This window comes from Aethina tumida, chromosome 3 (genome assembly GCF_024364675.1).
Source record: "Aethina tumida isolate Nest 87 chromosome 3, icAetTumi1.1, whole genome shotgun sequence".
NCBI classification, from domain to species: domain Eukaryota; kingdom Metazoa; phylum Arthropoda; class Insecta; order Coleoptera; family Nitidulidae; genus Aethina; species Aethina tumida.
The window spans coordinates 36,332,805-36,351,882 of NC_065437.1; the positions used below are offsets into that span (position 1 = coordinate 36,332,805).

General features: G+C 32.3%; 3 protein-coding genes across 7 annotated transcripts; 1 reads left to right on the forward strand and 2 right to left on the reverse strand.

The window, feature by feature from the left end:
* The first annotated feature begins 215 nt into the window (after positions 1-215).
* On the forward strand, positions 216-2,789 carry LOC126264926 (uncharacterized). Its single transcript, XM_049964670.1, has 3 exons — positions 216-550; positions 724-2,180; positions 2,767-2,789. Coding segments are annotated over exons 1-3 (1,482 nt in total). The 5' UTR covers positions 216-548.
* A 2,569-nt stretch (positions 2,790-5,358) lies between these two features.
* On the reverse strand, positions 5,359-12,651 carry LOC109598694 (protein CREBRF homolog). Of its 5 annotated transcripts, none has more exons than XM_049964590.1 (9): positions 12,220-12,651; positions 9,025-9,358; positions 8,522-8,966; positions 8,144-8,431; positions 7,802-8,085; positions 7,578-7,737; positions 7,394-7,516; positions 7,245-7,338; positions 5,359-7,189 (listed from the first exon to the last, which is right to left on the reverse strand). In XM_049964590.1, exons 1-8 carry the CDS (start codon positions 12,240-12,242, stop codon positions 7,250-7,252), a joined length of 1,746 nt encoding a protein of 581 aa, XP_049820547.1. In that variant the 5' UTR covers positions 12,243-12,651; the 3' UTR covers positions 5,359-7,189; positions 7,245-7,249. The 5 variants fall into 5 exon arrangements, with proteins under 5 accessions (XP_049820547.1, XP_049820546.1, XP_049820545.1 ...); XM_049964589.1 differs by having other exon boundaries at positions 5,359-7,180; positions 8,144-8,440; XM_049964588.1 differs by having other exon boundaries at positions 5,359-7,205; positions 8,144-8,440.
* Positions 12,652-14,618: 1,967 nt separating this feature from the next.
* Positions 14,619-17,589, reverse strand: LOC109598691 (heat shock 70 kDa protein cognate 4). The gene is made up of 3 exons (XM_020014595.2): positions 17,436-17,589; positions 16,786-16,990; positions 14,619-16,454 (listed from the first exon to the last, which is right to left on the reverse strand). Exons 2-3 carry the CDS (start codon positions 16,988-16,990, stop codon positions 14,710-14,712), a joined length of 1,950 nt encoding a protein of 649 aa, XP_019870154.1. The 5' UTR covers positions 17,436-17,589; the 3' UTR covers positions 14,619-14,709.
* Positions 17,590-19,078: the final 1,489 nt, after the last annotated feature.

A 19,078-nucleotide genomic window follows, 5' to 3' on the forward strand; every position in this document is an offset into this window, starting at 1 on the left:
TTTAAATAAATATTTTCGTTGGTTTTATATACGACGATGGAAATATACAATTTTTGTTACAAAGCCAACATAAACTATGGACATTTTTGTTTACAGTTAACTTTAAAAAATACCATATCAATATCACTCAGGTTGTTCAAAACACACTTCAAACATATCCTTGTAAAATATAGTATCGAAATAAAATATGCCCTAACGAAATGATTACACTGGAACCTGATGCGTGAGTCAAGAAAGAGACTTTAGGTCAAATGTAGGTGTTATTGGTAATTTGCGAGTCCGATATTTTTAAACAATCGACTCATGATCGGTCCAAATTAACAATCTGAAAACCTCTCGGATTCGCTTATCACTGGACGTTATTATGACGTTTTACTAGATGTACTGATTCTCATAGACTTATCATATCACTTATCTACTGATGGTTTATTTAAATACGTATAAACCAATATTGATGACACGTATTTTTTATTCTTTAAGTTTTACTGTTTCCATAAGGATGATACTCTTCAATTAAGTAACACTTACCGAGCTACCGAGATATTGTCATGTAAGTAAAATAAATTTAAATCTATGATATTTAAAATCAATTAATTTAAAAATGTATACGTGGGTTAATATATGTATGTGTGGTAGATATAATCCCCTTTACGATAAAGTAAATGTTTTATTAATCATTACCAAATTAACTTAATATGTGTTCTAATTCACTCTTTCTTTAAGGGGCACGGTTCAACATGGTCGAACCTATGAGGCACTATTACCATTATTGTTTTCATGGAGGTGTTTGCAATGCAATGACATCAAAGACTTTTCTTTGGAGTCTAATGCTTCTCAAAGTGTGTATGGCATATTCGACGACTTGGTGATGTCCATCGAGTTTAAAAATGGATCAAAGCGTAAGACAGTTTTTCAAATCAAACACGGTAAAATCAATTTCGATAAGGACGCGGCATATTTTGAAAAGGACTACGACAATATGGTGAAGAACCATATCACTCCACATCAACTTATCTATTATTCACATCGTTATGTTACAAGCAAAAAATACACACTTTCGCAATTGAATGAATTAGGGGATTTTGAAAAAATATTTGACACTTCCAATAAATCTAAGATTTATCGCGTGGAAGGGAGTGATCATCCTGTTTGGAAAAAACTTCTAATATACTGCCAACAAAAAGATGAACATTCTCTAATGAATGTATTTAAATCAGAAAGTCTATGTTTTAAGAATATCAATAAACTATATTACGAATTTTTTTATTCGTATTTTAAAAAATGGACAGAAAGACGTATTGAATCAGTTTTGACAAAACAATTAATACAAAATATTTTTTTACAACCAATATTGAACGACTGTATGGTTCCACCCGTTGATTCAAACAAATTGATTTATGAAGGTCTGGATAAATGGATGAACATAATTTTGAGACAAAACATTACATTCTTGAGAAAAAATGATCAAATTTGCAATGAAGAATTAATAGAAGATATTTGGACGTTTACGAAAAATAAATTGACCACTAACTTTAGAATAAAATTTTCATTAGAATGGAACGAAGAGCTAAAACCGACAGATGTACAAAACATTAAATCCAGTAGACCATCAATAAATAAATATTTTTTAAAAGGTGTCAATTTTAGCCTAAAAAATGTTTACTGGTATTCATGGTTAGAAAATGAGGTTCCCTTAATTTTAAAATGCGTTGATAAAAATACACTGACGTTATTAGAAGAAATTTTCAGTTTGTTTGAAGATTTTTTTCAATCAAAATGTGTAATCGTATTTAGTGAATATAATATTAAGACCGCTCTTAAAACATTTTATAAAATCCCTGATTTAGATAACGACATTATAAAAGAGATTTATAAAACAATTCAGATTTCCCTGCATGGCAGAAAACCTATATTTGTTAAGGACATAATAAAAAAATCCGATTTTCTTGAAATAGGAAAACATTATACATCTACAGATTGTTTTAGATTCTTAACTAAAATTATCAATATTGGGGAAGATATTGGAAAACTCGAACATTATATTAAACGTAGATTACGTTACAAACTTGTAGATCCACAATCATTTTTTCAAAACACCCCTGATTTTTATTTTATATTTGGGGAGAATCTAAAAGACAATCAAAATTACTTCAATTCATTAACATATGATAATTTTAAAAGTCTTATTAAAAATATTAATAATAACTATCACACACAAAAAAAGATTCATAAAATAGAGGCAGGGTTGAACAAAATTAAAAACACTTTGAAAGTGAAGTGGACTTCACAATCGTACACCTATCACTTAATTCAAATACATGACGATAAACTGTTTCACATATACTCGTCAAATTCTGTTAACAATATACTATTTAATGAATATCCAATAGTTGAAGATTATTTTAATATCGCAATTATAAGCAATCCAGTAATATTATGTAATGAGTCTGGAATGGGTAAAAGTTATTTACTGAAAAAAATGACTGAAAGATATCCAAAAGATTATTGGATCCAATATATAGACTTTGAAGATGAAAAATGCAAAACAGCTTTTACCACGAGTACTTCGGTTAAAGAGTTAATTTCTAAAATATATAGATTGAATAACTTAACAGATAGAATATCCGAATTTATTTTTCATGACAGAAAGGACAATGGAAAACTAGTGTGTATGTTGGACAGTTTTGAAATAATTGTAAATAATTGTGATCAGAAATTAATAAAGGACCTTTTAAATGAAAGAATTATTATATGGATTGCTTCCAGGCCTCATTCAAAAGATACTTTAGAAAATATATTCAACGTTAAATGTTTGGAATTGTTGTTCTTTGATTTAAATGAAATTGAACAATTTATTTCCCCAATAAACGTTGATCATAATATCATATTAAAATTGGAGAACATGAACCCCTTACACATGAAAATGAATTTTGATTTATGGAATGACAATTCTAGTTTTATTTTTTGTGATGATATTCTCTACGAAAAATTTATTCAGTTAAATTTATTCGTTAACAAGGTAAATTGGATAACAAATGAATGTTTCATTGATATTATTTCATTATTTGCATTAAAAAACTTTTTTAAAACATCCTTCTTAGATAGAATTTTAAACTTTATAGAAAATAAGGGAATAATGAAAACATTGAAGCAACATAATGTTCGAAATAAGATCATAACTATAAACAAGAAGGTAACTTTTTGTCACAATTCATATGCTGAATTTTTGGCTGCTCGTTGGTTAGCTCACCATATATCCGAACTAAAAAATGATAATATTTTAGAAGAAGTTATAACCAAATTATATTATCCAGAATTGGAAAGTATTAGAATATTTTTCGATAAAATTGTATGCAAAACTAGGAAAACACATTATTATTTGTTGAACAATTTAGATTTAAGGAATGAAGATATGAAAACCGACGAAGTAGATGTCTTAGGTAGAACCCCTTTGGAGTTGGTGGCTTCGTATGGAGATCAATTTAGTTTAAATGAAGAATTACAAGGAATCCCAAAAGAAAATAGAAAAAGTATTGTAAAGACTAAATACAAGTGTGATTTGTTTTATATTCAACCAAAAGTATTTATAACGCAAATGAAAATAAATGAAGAGTCTGTTCGATATTTACTTGCAACTCGTTCAGAAATTGAATATGATAAATTAATGAAAACTTGCTTAAAAACTGGTAACCTCAGTATGATGGACAGAATTATTGAAAGAACTGAACACAAAAAATATGAAAATTCTAAACATTCAAATGAATTTAAAATATTGCTGTACTATAGTGTCGTATTTAATTTTCCAAACTTATTTAATTATTTGGATATTAATTTTGAAAATAGGAAAATATTCTTTGATAATTTGACGGCATCATGGAAAAATATCCGTTATTTCATTGATAACAGATTTGACTCAGCTGTTGGTTGTATTAGAGATGCCAATCTCAAATTTTCTTTATTACATTTTGCTATAAAAAATAATAACATTGATATGGTGGAAGCTTTACACCGACATACAAAGGAATATTACAGTAAAAATTCTGAAACATGTATTTCTCCAGTAGAATTAACTGTAAATGAAAATAAATTCAATATTTTTAAAATATTATTTAATACATATAAATATGATACAGTTTATCATCCACTTATATTAGCAGTATTTTTGGAGAGGAAAGATTTTGTTGAATACATGCTTTTTAAAAGTGTAAATCTTAAAAAATGTTTAACTATACATGAAATGTTGTCAAACATTCTAATTATACATTCGAATATGATTGAAGAGCTTATAAGGTATGGATTAAATATTCACTATAAATTTAAAAATAAATTTACCATATTACATTTGGCATTGATATATGGCAGATTAGATTTAGTAAAGAAGTTGTTGGAAATAGGCATTAACATGGATAAAGAGGATCGTATTGAATGTAAAGAGATTCTAAGAAAAAGGTCTCAAAATCCGACCAAATGGTTAAAAAAACTACATAATAATTTTATCAAAATAATAAAAGAAGACGGAAATAATAAAAATGTTTATCAAGTGTTTATAAATTACATTATATATTTGTGGACTAGCAAATACTGTAAATTTGTCATTATAGTACTAGCATTGTTGTTACTTATGTTTTTTTGTTCTATATTATTATTTTAGTTAAATTCTACATATAACATATATAATGTATAATATAAATGTAATGTATTTATAAAATAAATAAAAGTTTAGTGTATTTGTTGATATTTAAAGTAATAGGAGAATACAGTGTATAATTGTATAATTATAGTAATGTGAGAAAAATAAATAAAATTCTTAAGTCGTGTTGAAACATAAATGTATAAATCTCTAAAATTAAGAGTAAGAAAATATATTCTGAATTAAATATGAGATATGAAATTTCAATATAAAGCGGAGAATTTTGAGTATAAAGTGTAAAATTTCGTTATTATTTATTATTTTGCCTTATCCCTGATTTGCGTGTTTTTCAATGATGTACCTTTCTATTGTTAAAGAATGTTTATAAACAGCATTAACAAATAAAATTGTCCTGCATTTCTAATATGGAAACTTTCAGATAAGATGTGAAAATTGACGATTGTTAAGGTTGAGGCATGCTCGAACGTCAGTTTCATCAATTAGCGGATTATTAATTTTACGTAACACAATTTTGTTAGACAAACAAAATAAAATAAGGTAGATATGTGTTTCCATAGCGAATAATAAAATAAGGTAAGTATTTTTGAAAATACCAATTTCTCTTTTATTTAGAATTTGCTTCAACTTAGGAATCTTTTACTGTCTCTGTCATGTATGACGCCTCGGTATAACGTTCTGATCTAAAAACAGTAAAAAAAGTAAGGAAGTAAGGGAGAAACATTTATTTCAAATCATTACAATAGAGTTTATGCAAAATGTTTACCACATTGAAAGCATGCTGTGTCTCAAATTGTGTCGACAGTCAATGTGCTAAGAACATTATAAAACTTAAATGTTTTTTGTTTTTTTTTTTTTTGTAAATCACAGCCGCACATTAAAGTTCTTCTTTTCCCTAATGCAGTACTGGAAATATAGAAGAACATTTTGTTCATAGCTTCTCTTCGAATGAAAAGTACAATTTAATACAAACAGGTAGCTGCTAAAAAAGTTGCAGATTTATAAATCCAGCACTGCTCTAAACTAGAAACTTACATAAAGACCCATGTGAAAAACGACAACTAAAACCGAATTCTTGCCTAAAGGACAAACTCAAAACCTATAGAAGTAATTAAACTTTCTAAGAATATCACAGAAATATATAAATATATATATATATATATATATATATTAAATTTGTTAGAAAACAAGGAAATGTTACAATGTTCCTTCCTATAGAAAATACTTATATAAAAATTATGTCTGATGTACACATTATTAAAATATGGACGCCTTATCATAAAGACACAAAACTGCTAGAATCAGTTGTTAAAAGTTCAGAATACAATTTAAAATGACGTAACAGTTACTACCCGTTTCTCCGACATTAAAAACTAAAATCAAGTGGATGTTATCTTAGCTTTTGAATTTCTAAATAAAAGTATAAAATATTGATTGATTACGTGTACTCCAACGACTGATTTCCACATCGATGGTCTTTATTTTTGGCGATTTCTACAGTATAAGAGCAGTGGCATAATAAAGTTCAAAATTATCAATGGCTGTTTTTTTTCGACCTTAATCAATAGAAACACTTTATAACTACTTATATCTAATTACAGTTAATGATGTGGTTTAAAATTCACGAACAATACATTAAATATTTTTGATAATATATGATTAAAGTGGGTAGTAGTAAATATATATATATATATATATATATATATATATATATATATATACACATATATATGATTTTACTCTGAACACTATATCACTAGCTCCTACAACTTCTAGATTATAAAGAGTACAAGAATAATTTGGACAAATAAAATTGTTACAAAATATTATAAAAAAACTGGTCTACTATTTTATTAAAAATATATGTTAAAAGTATCATAACAAAGTAATAATCCTCTTAATTTTAGACCAGTCATTCATATACATATTATTTTAATGGTCAATAGTGTTTCCTCGCACACTAACACCTGTATCAAAAATATACTTCATACATTTATATCTAAATAATATTAAGCATTTATAACAATCCTAAAATATACAAGATATATGTAAATCATTCAATTTGAATTCCTCATTTATAACGAATTATTTGTCAACTGGGTTAAGAGAGCTTACCATAACAACTTAATTAAACATATCAATTTTCAGCAACCTTTAAAATAATATTCTCGATTCTCCCTTGAAAAATGTGAGTACCACTTTTGCTCTTATACTTCATAATAAACGTTTACATATATTAAATATATTTAGACAAAATTGCTAAGGCAAATGTTTTCAAAGTGCAAAGACACTGAAGCAATACAGTTCACATATGGTTTGTGTTTTGTACTATCCAAGTTGCAGAAATTTTGGTGCATTTTTTGTTTGTATCAACATTGGTTGAAAAAAACTCAACAGGCAATTATAATTATATGATACAATAAAAATGTCCTTCAAGGATTTTGATACTGTGTTTGATTATATATAATAAATAGTATCTACACAAAAGAGTAAATTCGTGGATTCGATAGTTGTCAGTCGACGATTTTCGTCCTAGTATATCTGTAAATATGAAAATCTGAAAGTATTTTAAATAATACAACACAAATCTGCTCACCATTTCTATAAATCGTCTGGTAAGGTATTTGCGGGTTTATACTTCTCTAATACTTTATTAACGTAATCGGTCGTAAATCCGGCAATTTTTACCTCTGAAAACGAAGAGTTTTTATTTATAGCGAAACAAGAGTATTAAGTTTAACTTACTCTGACAATTTTTGGCAATTTTTTCTAGATTCTTTGAATGTTCCTCTTTCTTTTCCTTGGCCTTGTCCTTGTATTTTGATAATAATATTTGTTTGACTTGCTCTATACCATTTATTAATAGTCCTAAAATTTAAACTCGTTTATACAATTCATTAAACAATATGTTACCTTCTGTTCTTCTTACTATGTTCTGACTCCAGTCCATTCAATTTGATTTTGTTGGCCTCATGTTGAGCTTTCTTCTTCAGTCTACATGCTCTTGATGCGAGTTTGTTCTTTTCTTTTCGAGATGTGGGCCTAACATTAAACGGTAACTCGTTCACTGGAGTCATGTCATTAATGATCTAACAACAGAAAATGAGACATATATAAAATTACTTAGAGTAGACTTTGCAATTAATAATATACCTTAGCCAAGTTGTCTAACTCTTTGCCAATATTAAAGAGCTTCCTGGGATTGGGTGTCAGATCGTTGCCATCACCTTTCCGCGCTTTTCCACTATGTTTAATGCCACGCAGCGAACAGTCCGGACTGAAAACTGGGTCTTGCACCTCACCCAACACATGTGGATCTTCTAATTTGGCTTTCATAACTAAACGTTGACCTTTCGGTCCCTTCGCCTGCACGTTGTATTGCCAGAAGTAGCGGTCTCTTTTCTGCTGTTTGGTCTCTTCGTCGTCATCTGAGTCGCCTGTGGTCACGAAAAGGATTCTATGCTTACGATGCAGAGGTACAATGGACAATCTTACCATTTTCGGAAGAGAAATCTTCATATTGGATGTCGCTTTCATCGTCACTTTCTAGCTCGTCGTGCGATAAATCCTGTGGATCTGGACTTAAAATGCCACTAGTTGATATAGAGGAGGTGGAGCCGGCCTCAGCCAACGAACTGGTGGACAGAAGGTGCTTTCTTGGCTCACGCCTCGCCCAGATTTGCTCTAATCCTAAGTGCGTGGGTGCTGATGATGATAAACGCGGTGCCCCTGACTTATACGCTTGGACATTGGCTGCCGTCAATGGGGTACCTTGAGTAGGCACTGATTGACCTTTTGCATTAATACTTATGCTTTACTTATACGTTTTGGTGAAAACATCAATAAATATATTTTAGCTCAGTTTTAACTCACCTAAAACATTATTTGACTCGGTGGTCTCCTGTTTAAGCAGTTCATTTAAGGTATATGTCTTTTGAGAATTGGTCTTAACATTCTGTGGAGATGAGGACTGCACCAAGGACGAATTGGAACTCGTGAGACTCGCGGAAGAAAACGAATTTACAGCGTTCTTCACGTAACTGTCGAACATTCCTGCGGGAGCACTCGATGCCAGATCAATGTCTTTATAAAAACCTATTCCGGTTTTTGGTCCCGGCAAATAGAAAGTGTCGTTGTTGTTATTGTTGTTGTGAGTCGTGACCCCAGGTGTAATTGACTTGCCTATAGAACCCATGGTAATATACGTCGTACCGTCTGGCAGTAGAAGATCGTCGAAGTTGAGATCGCCCAGCAACGTCTCGTCGTTCGCGTTCAATTCCGCCAAGGTCGGTCCTTGAATCAAATCGGCTTTGTCCACCTGATTAAATAACAAAAATTAATACACACTCGACAAGGAATGGCGAACGGTGTCAGACCTGAAATATATCGTCCTCATCCATATGAATGAGTGCCTCGGTTTTGAGGGCGTCCGAGTTTAACTTGTCATTCCATAGTGGACTGTCGCCGTACGAGTTAGAGGGTTGAAACTGGTCCAGCAGTCCCATGTGGTTGTAGAGAGGTGAATCAGCGTTATCCAAATCCAGCGTGAAGTCGGTGCGATAATCTGCGCCGTCCTTGCGCGACGGTATCGGCACGCTGGCCGTAGGTAACATCCCGTTCTCCAAGATCGGCTCTTGTTTTATTATTATGCCAGTATCCCAAGATATGTCCTTCGTGCAGTCGTTCATTGTTTTACTGAAAAGGATAGGTCTTTCTTTTACTTTTAATATGTTTTTGTTAGGCATTTTCTGTATACCTGCATACCAAACGAAAAGCGTTTGATCCGACTGAATTTTGAGGGAGACATCTCCCGTCTCTGTCATATATGATGTCTCCCTCAAAAATTCAGTTAGTTAATTAATTAATATTAAATTGTGTTAAAATAAAAATAAGAAGAAGAAGAATATAATATTAATATTACAATTAATGTTTAATAATAATCAATAATCCAATCAAGACTGTAGATTCAGTTTATTTAGTATTAATCATACATACTCAATGGCGGTATGTGTTAACAGTTCTATAAAAGTCCTGAAATGACTATACATCATACATAGAAATGTATCTTTTATAATTATTATTATTTTTAATATTTCTAAAAAATACTATACTAACTGTTAAAAAAAAAACGCAACACCCAGAACGCTTCAAATATTTTCATACAAGTATACAAGTAGGTACCTATTGAAATAAAAAATGATTAAAATCTGAAGTAAATCAGAAAACTTATTGTTGGTTTTTTGTTCTTTTTTCTTCGTATCTTTAAGGTATTTCAAACAAGCGTGTACTTATTTAGTAATTTGTACGAAATGTTTAACATGTCTAGAGTACGATGTTAACAGTCATGCGAGTGAAGAGGGCAGAAAAAGTAGAGCAGGAGGTTCCGGAAGACTCAGAGCTACCACAGAACCACAAGACCATACCTCCGTATAAGGTCTCCTGACCTACGGATTTATCTTCCTTTTTTGGACTTACTTCTACCAGCCAACCGTAGGCGAGAACGTAGTGACTGATGAGGAAAGGAATCACTTTGTGCCTAGTGATGAATCGCGCTTTTGCTTGGTCATGCACGATGGTCATGTATCAGTAAAACGACGACGTGGAGAAAGATGTGATTCTCACTTTGCAGTGGAGAGTCACATTCATAACGCTACGGATTTAATGGTATGGGGTGCTATTGCATATGGTAGCGGACTAATTTTTCGGTAAGATCATGCCTGTCCACATGTTACCAGAAACAAATAGAACTTCCTAGAAGCCTCCCATGTGAATTTACTGTCTTGGCCACCCAGATCTTTAGACCTTTCCCCAATCACTTAAGAAATTTACTCCACGTAGTCTTAATGTACTAAGACGTCAGATTCAGCTTGTGTGGGATGAGATACCACAAGAAAATGTCGATTATCTCATTAAATCGACACCACGAGTCGTCAATGAGTATCTTAATCAAAGAGGGGGTTCGACACATTATTATCATCTGACAATTTATGCTTTAAGATTTTTCTTTAATTTTTTAATCAATTATTATTCTGTAATAGGTTAATATATTTCTAAAAAAAAAAGAATAAATCAATTATTTCTAGGTGTTGTGTTTTTTGGCAGGCAGTATATATTTATAGACGCGAAATATGAGGCATATTAGGCGTTCAATTTCTTCTTAAGTATTCTCATTCAGTTAGGACTCCCGAATACATAAGATACGTAAAACATAAGAAAATCTGCAAATCTATCGCATCCCGTAAACTAATTTTAAATTAAACATATTAATATGCGTTACAGAAATATTCCAAGGTATGAGGATGGTATTCGTACTTCATGACTGACTAAGTCTGTGGGAAAAATTCGGAAAGCTCAAAAATTTTACTAATTAAAATCAATTTAATTGTAAAATCATCAAAAGTTAATTTCGTATTTTCGTGATTTTGATTGAATTATTTATTCAACACATCTCAATTATTTAATACAAGCCAAATAATTTCTGGTGTATAAAACAAGCTATATTTTATTTTATAAATAACATTACCATAATATTACTAATCTAATCGTATCAATACGAGAAATTTAATTATAATTAAATGTCCATTTCATTACATAAAAATATACATATACATCTGGAATTTGTATTATAATTAATTGAATGCTTTGTCTCCAAAATTCCCGTATATCGAATTGAGTGACATTGTTTAAATGGATTTTTCTTTGTTTTCCTTTGTTAATTATTATATTAATTTTTAACATTAATTCTACATTTGACGAATATATAAATTTAATTCCAATGTAACCATAACATGCACTAATGGGTATTAATTTAAATATTTATTTTACAATTTGTTTACATCTATTTTTGTTATCTAAGATCTGGAGTTGTAATGATATGGATTAAGGATTTCAAAATATTGTCTGGGTTATTTTTGAAATAAACAGATAAAAAATGTTAAAAGACAGATGCATACTAATTGACCAATTTAGAAAATGTTGACATTTACTTAAATAGTTTTAGACAAAATAAACTGGTTTAGCTGTGGCCAAACAACTTATGAAACAATATGATTATAAATAAATGAATGGGTGTCAGGAAGAGAAAAGAATGAAAATTTTTCTATTTTCATTCAATTTGTTTATGGGTTATTTAAAAATGTGTCCCCCTATTATCACCAACGGAAGAATCTCCCGCCTAAATAATAACATGTTCAAACCAGATCAAAACGTAAACAGAACATCGACAACGCTGTCCGTTCTATTATTATCAGTGAAAACAGTCATTCATGACCCAATGGCAGGCACCGTCCATTTGTTATCGTTTTTACTATAAACGATCGAGGGACAAACAGATAAGAACTAATAAAATAACCCGTTCCGAACGACGCCCGTGTCATATTTAAATTACTTCGCCACGTGCAGGAACAACACAACATGCTCAACCTTCCCAATAATAATATTCATGGACAAAGCGTTGCTAAAATGTAAACAGCGTTTCGTAAACAAGCACGGTCGAGCCGATTCGCAGGCTGTCGCACTCGGCAAATTCGTTCACTATTACTAAAATGCTTAATTTCATCGTTGGGACTCACCTAAGAATATATCTTACGTCCATTAAGGCGCTTAACGAGAACAATCCACCATATTTCGCATTCACATGACTCGACACTATTTAGTCCGCCACTGGGCAACAAGGAACCATGCCTACCGAATTAATTTCGCACTGTTCACTGTTCAGTCCTGTTGTAAATAATCCTATCCGAAACCGACGTTCACATATTCATGCGGAAATCGTGCACTGGTGCAAAGTGGCGCAACACGTCGTCGCCACTCTGAAATCGATACGGATGTTGTTGTTGTTGTTGTTGTTATTGTTTAGGATGCGGATCTCAAAAATCACAAACGACAATTCTGTCAGCCTTCTCGATGTACACACGAAGTTTACGCCGACGACCTTCGCGAACCACACAATCACTAAATTGAGGTACTGGCAAGGTTGCCAGATGTGTCTCGGCGCAGTCGCTATTTGGATGTTGATAAAGACAGTGACCTGTGCACGAGGCAGCGCACGCTGACCGCGACCACGATTGGGCGGACAAGAATTTCATTGACGTCAGCGCTTTAGCAAATTTATTAATCGTTACATTATTTTTGCATTTTGGTTTTTTCTTTATATCACAATAATATTAAAATAATATTTAGAGATTTTGTTTGATAATATTCAGAATTAGAAACTTTTGGACTTTTTGTATCTTGTTTTCATGTCATATAGTATTGTTGCAACATTTCGATTAGTTTAATCTATTACATTCATTCAAAATGAGTTAAAATAAAATCTTGTAATACAAATTTACAAATAAATTTCTATTACTCTCCAATATTTTGTAATTTGTTTATAATAATTATTAAAATATATATAATATGTTTAATTATATTATATATGAATAATTATACTAATTATATATTTTTAAATATATAATATAAATTTGTCTAGATATTAATATAAAAGTGAGCTGATAATAACCCAAAAATATTTCACATTATTAACTAAAAATATTTCAGTTTCCTATATACCCACATATTGTTGTAAACTCGGTTATCTAAAATAAGAAGTTTAAAGTTCAAATATCATAAATTATTTATTTCACTTAAACTGTTTCCGGTTTAAAAGCCGAAGGAAAGAAAAATAATTTTTCATTAAATTTAGAATTTCAGTAATGGCTTGACGAATATTTTGTTTTACCCACGGAACATCTTCCTACACCTATATACTATTGATGCTTTATCTACCGATTGGAAAGCCTTAGATCCTACTGGATTTTGACAGAGATAGGATGCATGACAGAGACGGTAATAGATTCTCATTACGAAGCAAATTTGCAGGCTTTTACTGTCTCTGTCGTGCATGATCTCTCTCAAAATTCAGTCGGATCTAACGGTTTTCGGTTGGTATATATTTTTCGCAAATCAACTCATTCTGGTAGCCTAAAAAAAGTTTATCATTAGTTTCTATAAGCTCCAACTATACAGGATATTTTAGTTAAATTACAGAAATACGTACTTATATGATACATACTACTTTTATTCATTTTTCTGGTAAGAAGCTATAGTGACGTATCGGTAGTATCATCAAAATTGTCCGTAAATATTCAAGAACACGATCTAGCAGAATACTAATTTCATTCAGTTAAGCAGATCCATATATAGAATTATATGTATGCATTAAACGAATGAAGGTAAATAAAAGCGAAGCAATAAGAGTATTGTAAATTTTGAAATGATTCATAATGATTCCCCTTATTGTAAAGTTAATGTTGAATATGAATTTCTGAAATTACTTAATTAAATATTTTTTACCATTAGTTATAACAAGTCGGTTAAAAGTACTGGTTTTAATGGATCTCTCATTTGATATCCGGATATTAGATATGTTACAGACTCGTGATTGTAATTTATTAAAATCATTCAACGGGAAAGAACTGTAACCATCAAAACTAGTTTTATTATTATCAACACGTGTAAGAATGCCAAATAATTTATTTATTTACTTGTGAATTGTTCGCAATTAATACTTTCGCATTTACGTTTATATTGATTGGAGTAAATACCCATTCCAATATTAATAACATTATGAATCATATATAATATACGATACTTAATTTTTAGAAAGGTTTTTTACGTAGATATTTCCGTAAAACAAATGATGCACAGTAAATCAAATCTTGCTTCGACAGTAACGAATATCAGACACATCGCAACAAATCAAACAAATGTATTACTAGTAAAATTTGTTCTCCTTTTTAGACCATTGTCAGTAATTTAAGAGGTAAAAATAAATGAATATGTAGCACTGGTTAAAGTTTGCAATTACATTATGAATTTAACAATTCCATCATTAAGAAATTTTGCTTATCAAATTTAATTGCAACAATAAAATTTCTAATTAGTTAAACAAAAATTCATGTTTTTAATAATGAATAATACTCAATAATAAAATTACTTGCAGCATCAACTTTATTCAACAAATTGTGATACAAATAAATAGTTTAAATATAGCGTAATACTTGTGGCAATGGAATAGTTTAGTCGACTTCTTCGATGGTTGGTCCAGCGCCTCCGGCTCCGGCACCAGGGGCAGCGCCGCCGGCGCCTGGGAAACCGCCTGGCATACCGCCGGGAGCAGCGCCGCCAGCACCTTGGTACAATTTGGTGATGATTGGGTTGCAGATATTCTCCAATTCCTTTTGTTTGTGCTCGTATTCTTCTTTTTCAGCGAGTTGGTTAGCGTCCAACCAGGCGATGACCTCGTTGCACTTCTCCATGACGGTGGTCTTGTCGCTCTCGCTGATCTTGTCCTTAACTTTATCATCTTCCATGGTGCTCTTGATGTTGAAGCAATAGGATTCGAGGGCATTCTTGGCAGCGATTGTGCTCTTCTGTTTCTCGTCCTCGTGACGATATTTCTCGGCATCGTTGACCATACGTTCAATGTCTTCTTTGCTGAGACGACCTTTGTCGTTGGTGATGGTGATCTTATTTTCCTTGTTGGTCGACTTCTCGATGGCGGTTACGTTCAAGATACCGTTGGCATCAATGTCAAAGGTTACCTCGATTTGGGGAACACCTCTAGGCGCAGGAGGAATTCCGGTAAGTTCGAATTTGCCAAGCAAGTTGTTATCCTTGGTCATAGCACGCTCACCTTCATAAACCTGGATCAATACACCAGGTTGGTTGTCGGAATAGGTGGTGAAGGTTTGAGTTTGTTTAGTTGGAATGGTTGTGTTACGTTTGATGAGGGCAGTCATTACACCTCCGGCAGTTTCGATACCGAGAGACAATGGGGTAACGTCCAACAAGAGCAAGTCTTGAACTTCCTCAGACTTGTCACCGGCCAAGATAGCGGCCTGAACAGCAGCACCGTAGGCTACAGCTTCGTCGGGGTTGATGGACTTGTTAAGTTCCTTGCCGTTGAAGAAGTCTTGCAAGAGTTTTTGTACTTTGGGGATACGGGTGGAACCACCGACCAAGACGATGTCGTGAACTTGGGCTTTGTCCATCTTAGCGTCACGGATCGACTTCTCGACAGGTTCCATGGTAGAACGGAACAGATCGGCGTTCAACTCTTCGAATCTGGCCCTGGTGATGCTAGTGTAGAAATCAATACCCTCGAACAGAGAGTCGATTTCAATGCTGGCTTGGGTGGATGATGAGAGAGTTCTCTTCGCTCTTTCGCAAGATGTCCTCAGACGTCTGAGGGCACGCTTGTTCGAGGTGAGATCCTTTTTGTACTTCCTCTTGAATTCCTGGACAAAGTGGTTGACCATTCTGTTGTCGAAATCTTCACCACCCAAGTGAGTGTCACCAGCGGTGGACTTTACTTCAAAGATACCATCTTCGATGGTCAAGATGGACACATCAAAAGTACCACCACCCAAATCGAAGATGAGAACGTTACGTTCTCCCTGGCCCTTTTTATCCAGACCATAAGCGATGGCGGCGGCAGTTGGTTCGTTGATGATACGCAACACCTGCAGACCAGAGATGGTACCGGCGTCTTTGGTGGCCTGACGCTGCGAATCATTGAAATAGGCAGGTACGGTGATGACTGCATTGGTGACGGCCTTGCCAAGGTACGCTTCTGCAGTTTCCTTCATTTTAGTTAAGACCATGGAACTGATTTCTTCCGGGTAGAAGGTCTTTTGTTCACCCTTGTATTCAACCTTTATCTTTGGCTTGCCGCCCTCGTTCAAAACTTCGAAGGGCCAGTGCTTCATGTCGGATTGTATAGCGCTGTCATCAAAGCGACGCCCAATAAGACGTTTGGCATCTGAAGAAAATTACCAATGTTAAGAGATTGCTTTGAATTTATGCAATTTGAATTTTGTTTAGTTTCATTTCAGACCTTGTGATAATCACGGATTGTAGCGTCATAAACTCCAGTCTGGCATGACGTTTTAATATCATCATAGTAAAAAAATATTTTTTAAAAGTATTGAATTTCATAATTTAATGAACACCCATTCAATTGTAACTTGCAATCATCCTCATTTTTTAAATAGAAACAAAACTATAATTTAATTATATACTTTCAAGTATTAATAAGAGGATCCATAAGGAATCGTAACATGTGGGGACTTGGATTTTGTGCTTATACTTACCAAAAATTGTGTTATTGGGGTTCATCGCAACTTGATTTTTGGCGGCATCTCCGATGAGACGCTCGGTATCAGTGAAGGCCACATAGGAAGGTGTGGTCCTGTTACCCTGGTCGTTGGCGATGATTTCAACTTTTCCATGTTGGAAAACGCCGACACAGGAGTAAGTGGTTCCCAAATCGATACCTACTGCGGGTGCTTTCGCCATCTGAAATCCGGACAAAGATCGGAATTAGTTACCAAGGTTGCAAGAGATGAATCGTTGCGTGGGACTAACGTCACTGTTCGCCTTGTATACGCGAATTACGGTGATGTATGTGCCGCAACGAGTATGCGGAAATCGATATCGGAGAACGGTTAAATTATTTATCAGGCGTGAATCAATAGGACGCCATTAACAAAATGCGTGTACGAAGGTTATGCCGCATCACGTGTCTTACGGGGTTTTAAAATTGCAGACTTTTAACACCTAGCTACCCCGGTCTAGATATTTTACCTGTTTACGAACGAATTTAACCGATTGCTCGACTTAATGTCGAAAACTCGTTAAGGAAAATGGGCCCGAACAGTCACATAAATATGTCGTAATTCTGTCAAAATGACCGGTAAAACGTCGGTAAATTACGCGTAAAACAAAATTTGACAATACTTACTTTGTTTTGTACAGTCTTATGGAATTATCACTAAAAGCACTAGGTTGTTCGACACAACCTCGATACTAACCAAAGCGAAGGAAATTGCAAAATGTGGGAGATATTTCCGGCCGCTAAGCTTTATAGCATTTATGCGAAGTTCTAGAAATTTCCACGGACTGACCAATCGCCGCTACCTATTTCAAATTGGCGCGCTTCTACTATTGGTTGCGGATTTTAGCCTCGGACCCAAAGTGGTTTCTAGTTATATTAAATTCAATAAAACATTAAATAAATGTTGAATATTTGTTATAATTATTTAGTTGCAAGATATTTTAATTAATTAAACCAAATAATTGATTGTTTTCATTAAATTGTCTTTAAATTTCATAAGTCATATTAAAGAGGTAAAATGGCGGGAATGAATATGGTCGGTGTGGAAAATGACTAACAGCCAACTTGTATGACAATAAAATAGTTTATTATAACGTATCATATCATAAAACTGTAGTACATTTAGTATACCATTTTTTACAAAAAATATTTAATATGATTTTGATGTTTATTTGTTATCAGTCATACGAAATTCAATAATAAAATTTCCTCACATCACGTTTTCCTGTTTATGTAAACTTTTATATCCACATATATCAACCAGGAATCTATTATCATATATCATATTTATAAAACTGATTAATATAAAACTGAAGAAAATATGAAACCACGTGGATTAAACGTAGATAACTGAATCGGGAACAAGTAAGTGTGAACCTAACAGTTATTTAATTTACAACAACCTATTTCTTTTAAAACGTAAGATTGTAAATACTAAATATGTTTTCTATTTAGTTATAATATGAAAAAAAAAATAAAAGTCATGTAAATTGTTATATCTTAAAAATGACCTCCGTTGTGTTCAATGTTTTAGTCACATTCGTATCGACAAAGTTGAGCAATTTTTTCAATAAAAAATAATTTGTGGTCAAATAATGTTACAAGGCATTATCAAAAATGACGAACTAACTGCTAACGTAAAATGGACCAGCTACGACATCTTTAACACGTGGTTAAAGACTGCTACTAGTCGTTTACTACTTTTTTTATGAAAAGAATATACGTGAATTCATCACCTAGTGAATCATTTGGAATTTTACTTTTTTATTATACTGTTTTGAATATGTATTTCTTTTTCTAGAATCTGATAGAAAAAATGTGTCCTTGATAAATGTTAGGTTAAAAATGATAAAAAATGCAATCTTATCACTTATTCTCTAAACATTGATCACTCAAAGTTTAATTTAAACAATTATGTGTACAAAAACAAATATCTATTATTGAATGATTCATGGTAAGAAGAAATATTTATATTGAAACATTGAATTGAAGAAATATTGTTTCAAATTGACGAAGTGGGAATTTTATAATATTGCGTATGTTTACTGTAGAATCGTCACAGCTCTATGATGACGTGCATGTTTTAATTCAAACCTTTTTTTTAAAATACATGTATAGTCAACTAATATATATTATATATTAAATATATATATTTTTATTTTTTTGGAATAATAGATCTGAGCTTTATTCTTTGTAATGTCATAATCACTAATGATCATCATCATTTACAACATTTTCGCACAATCATTTTTTCTTTTAACAATTTTAAT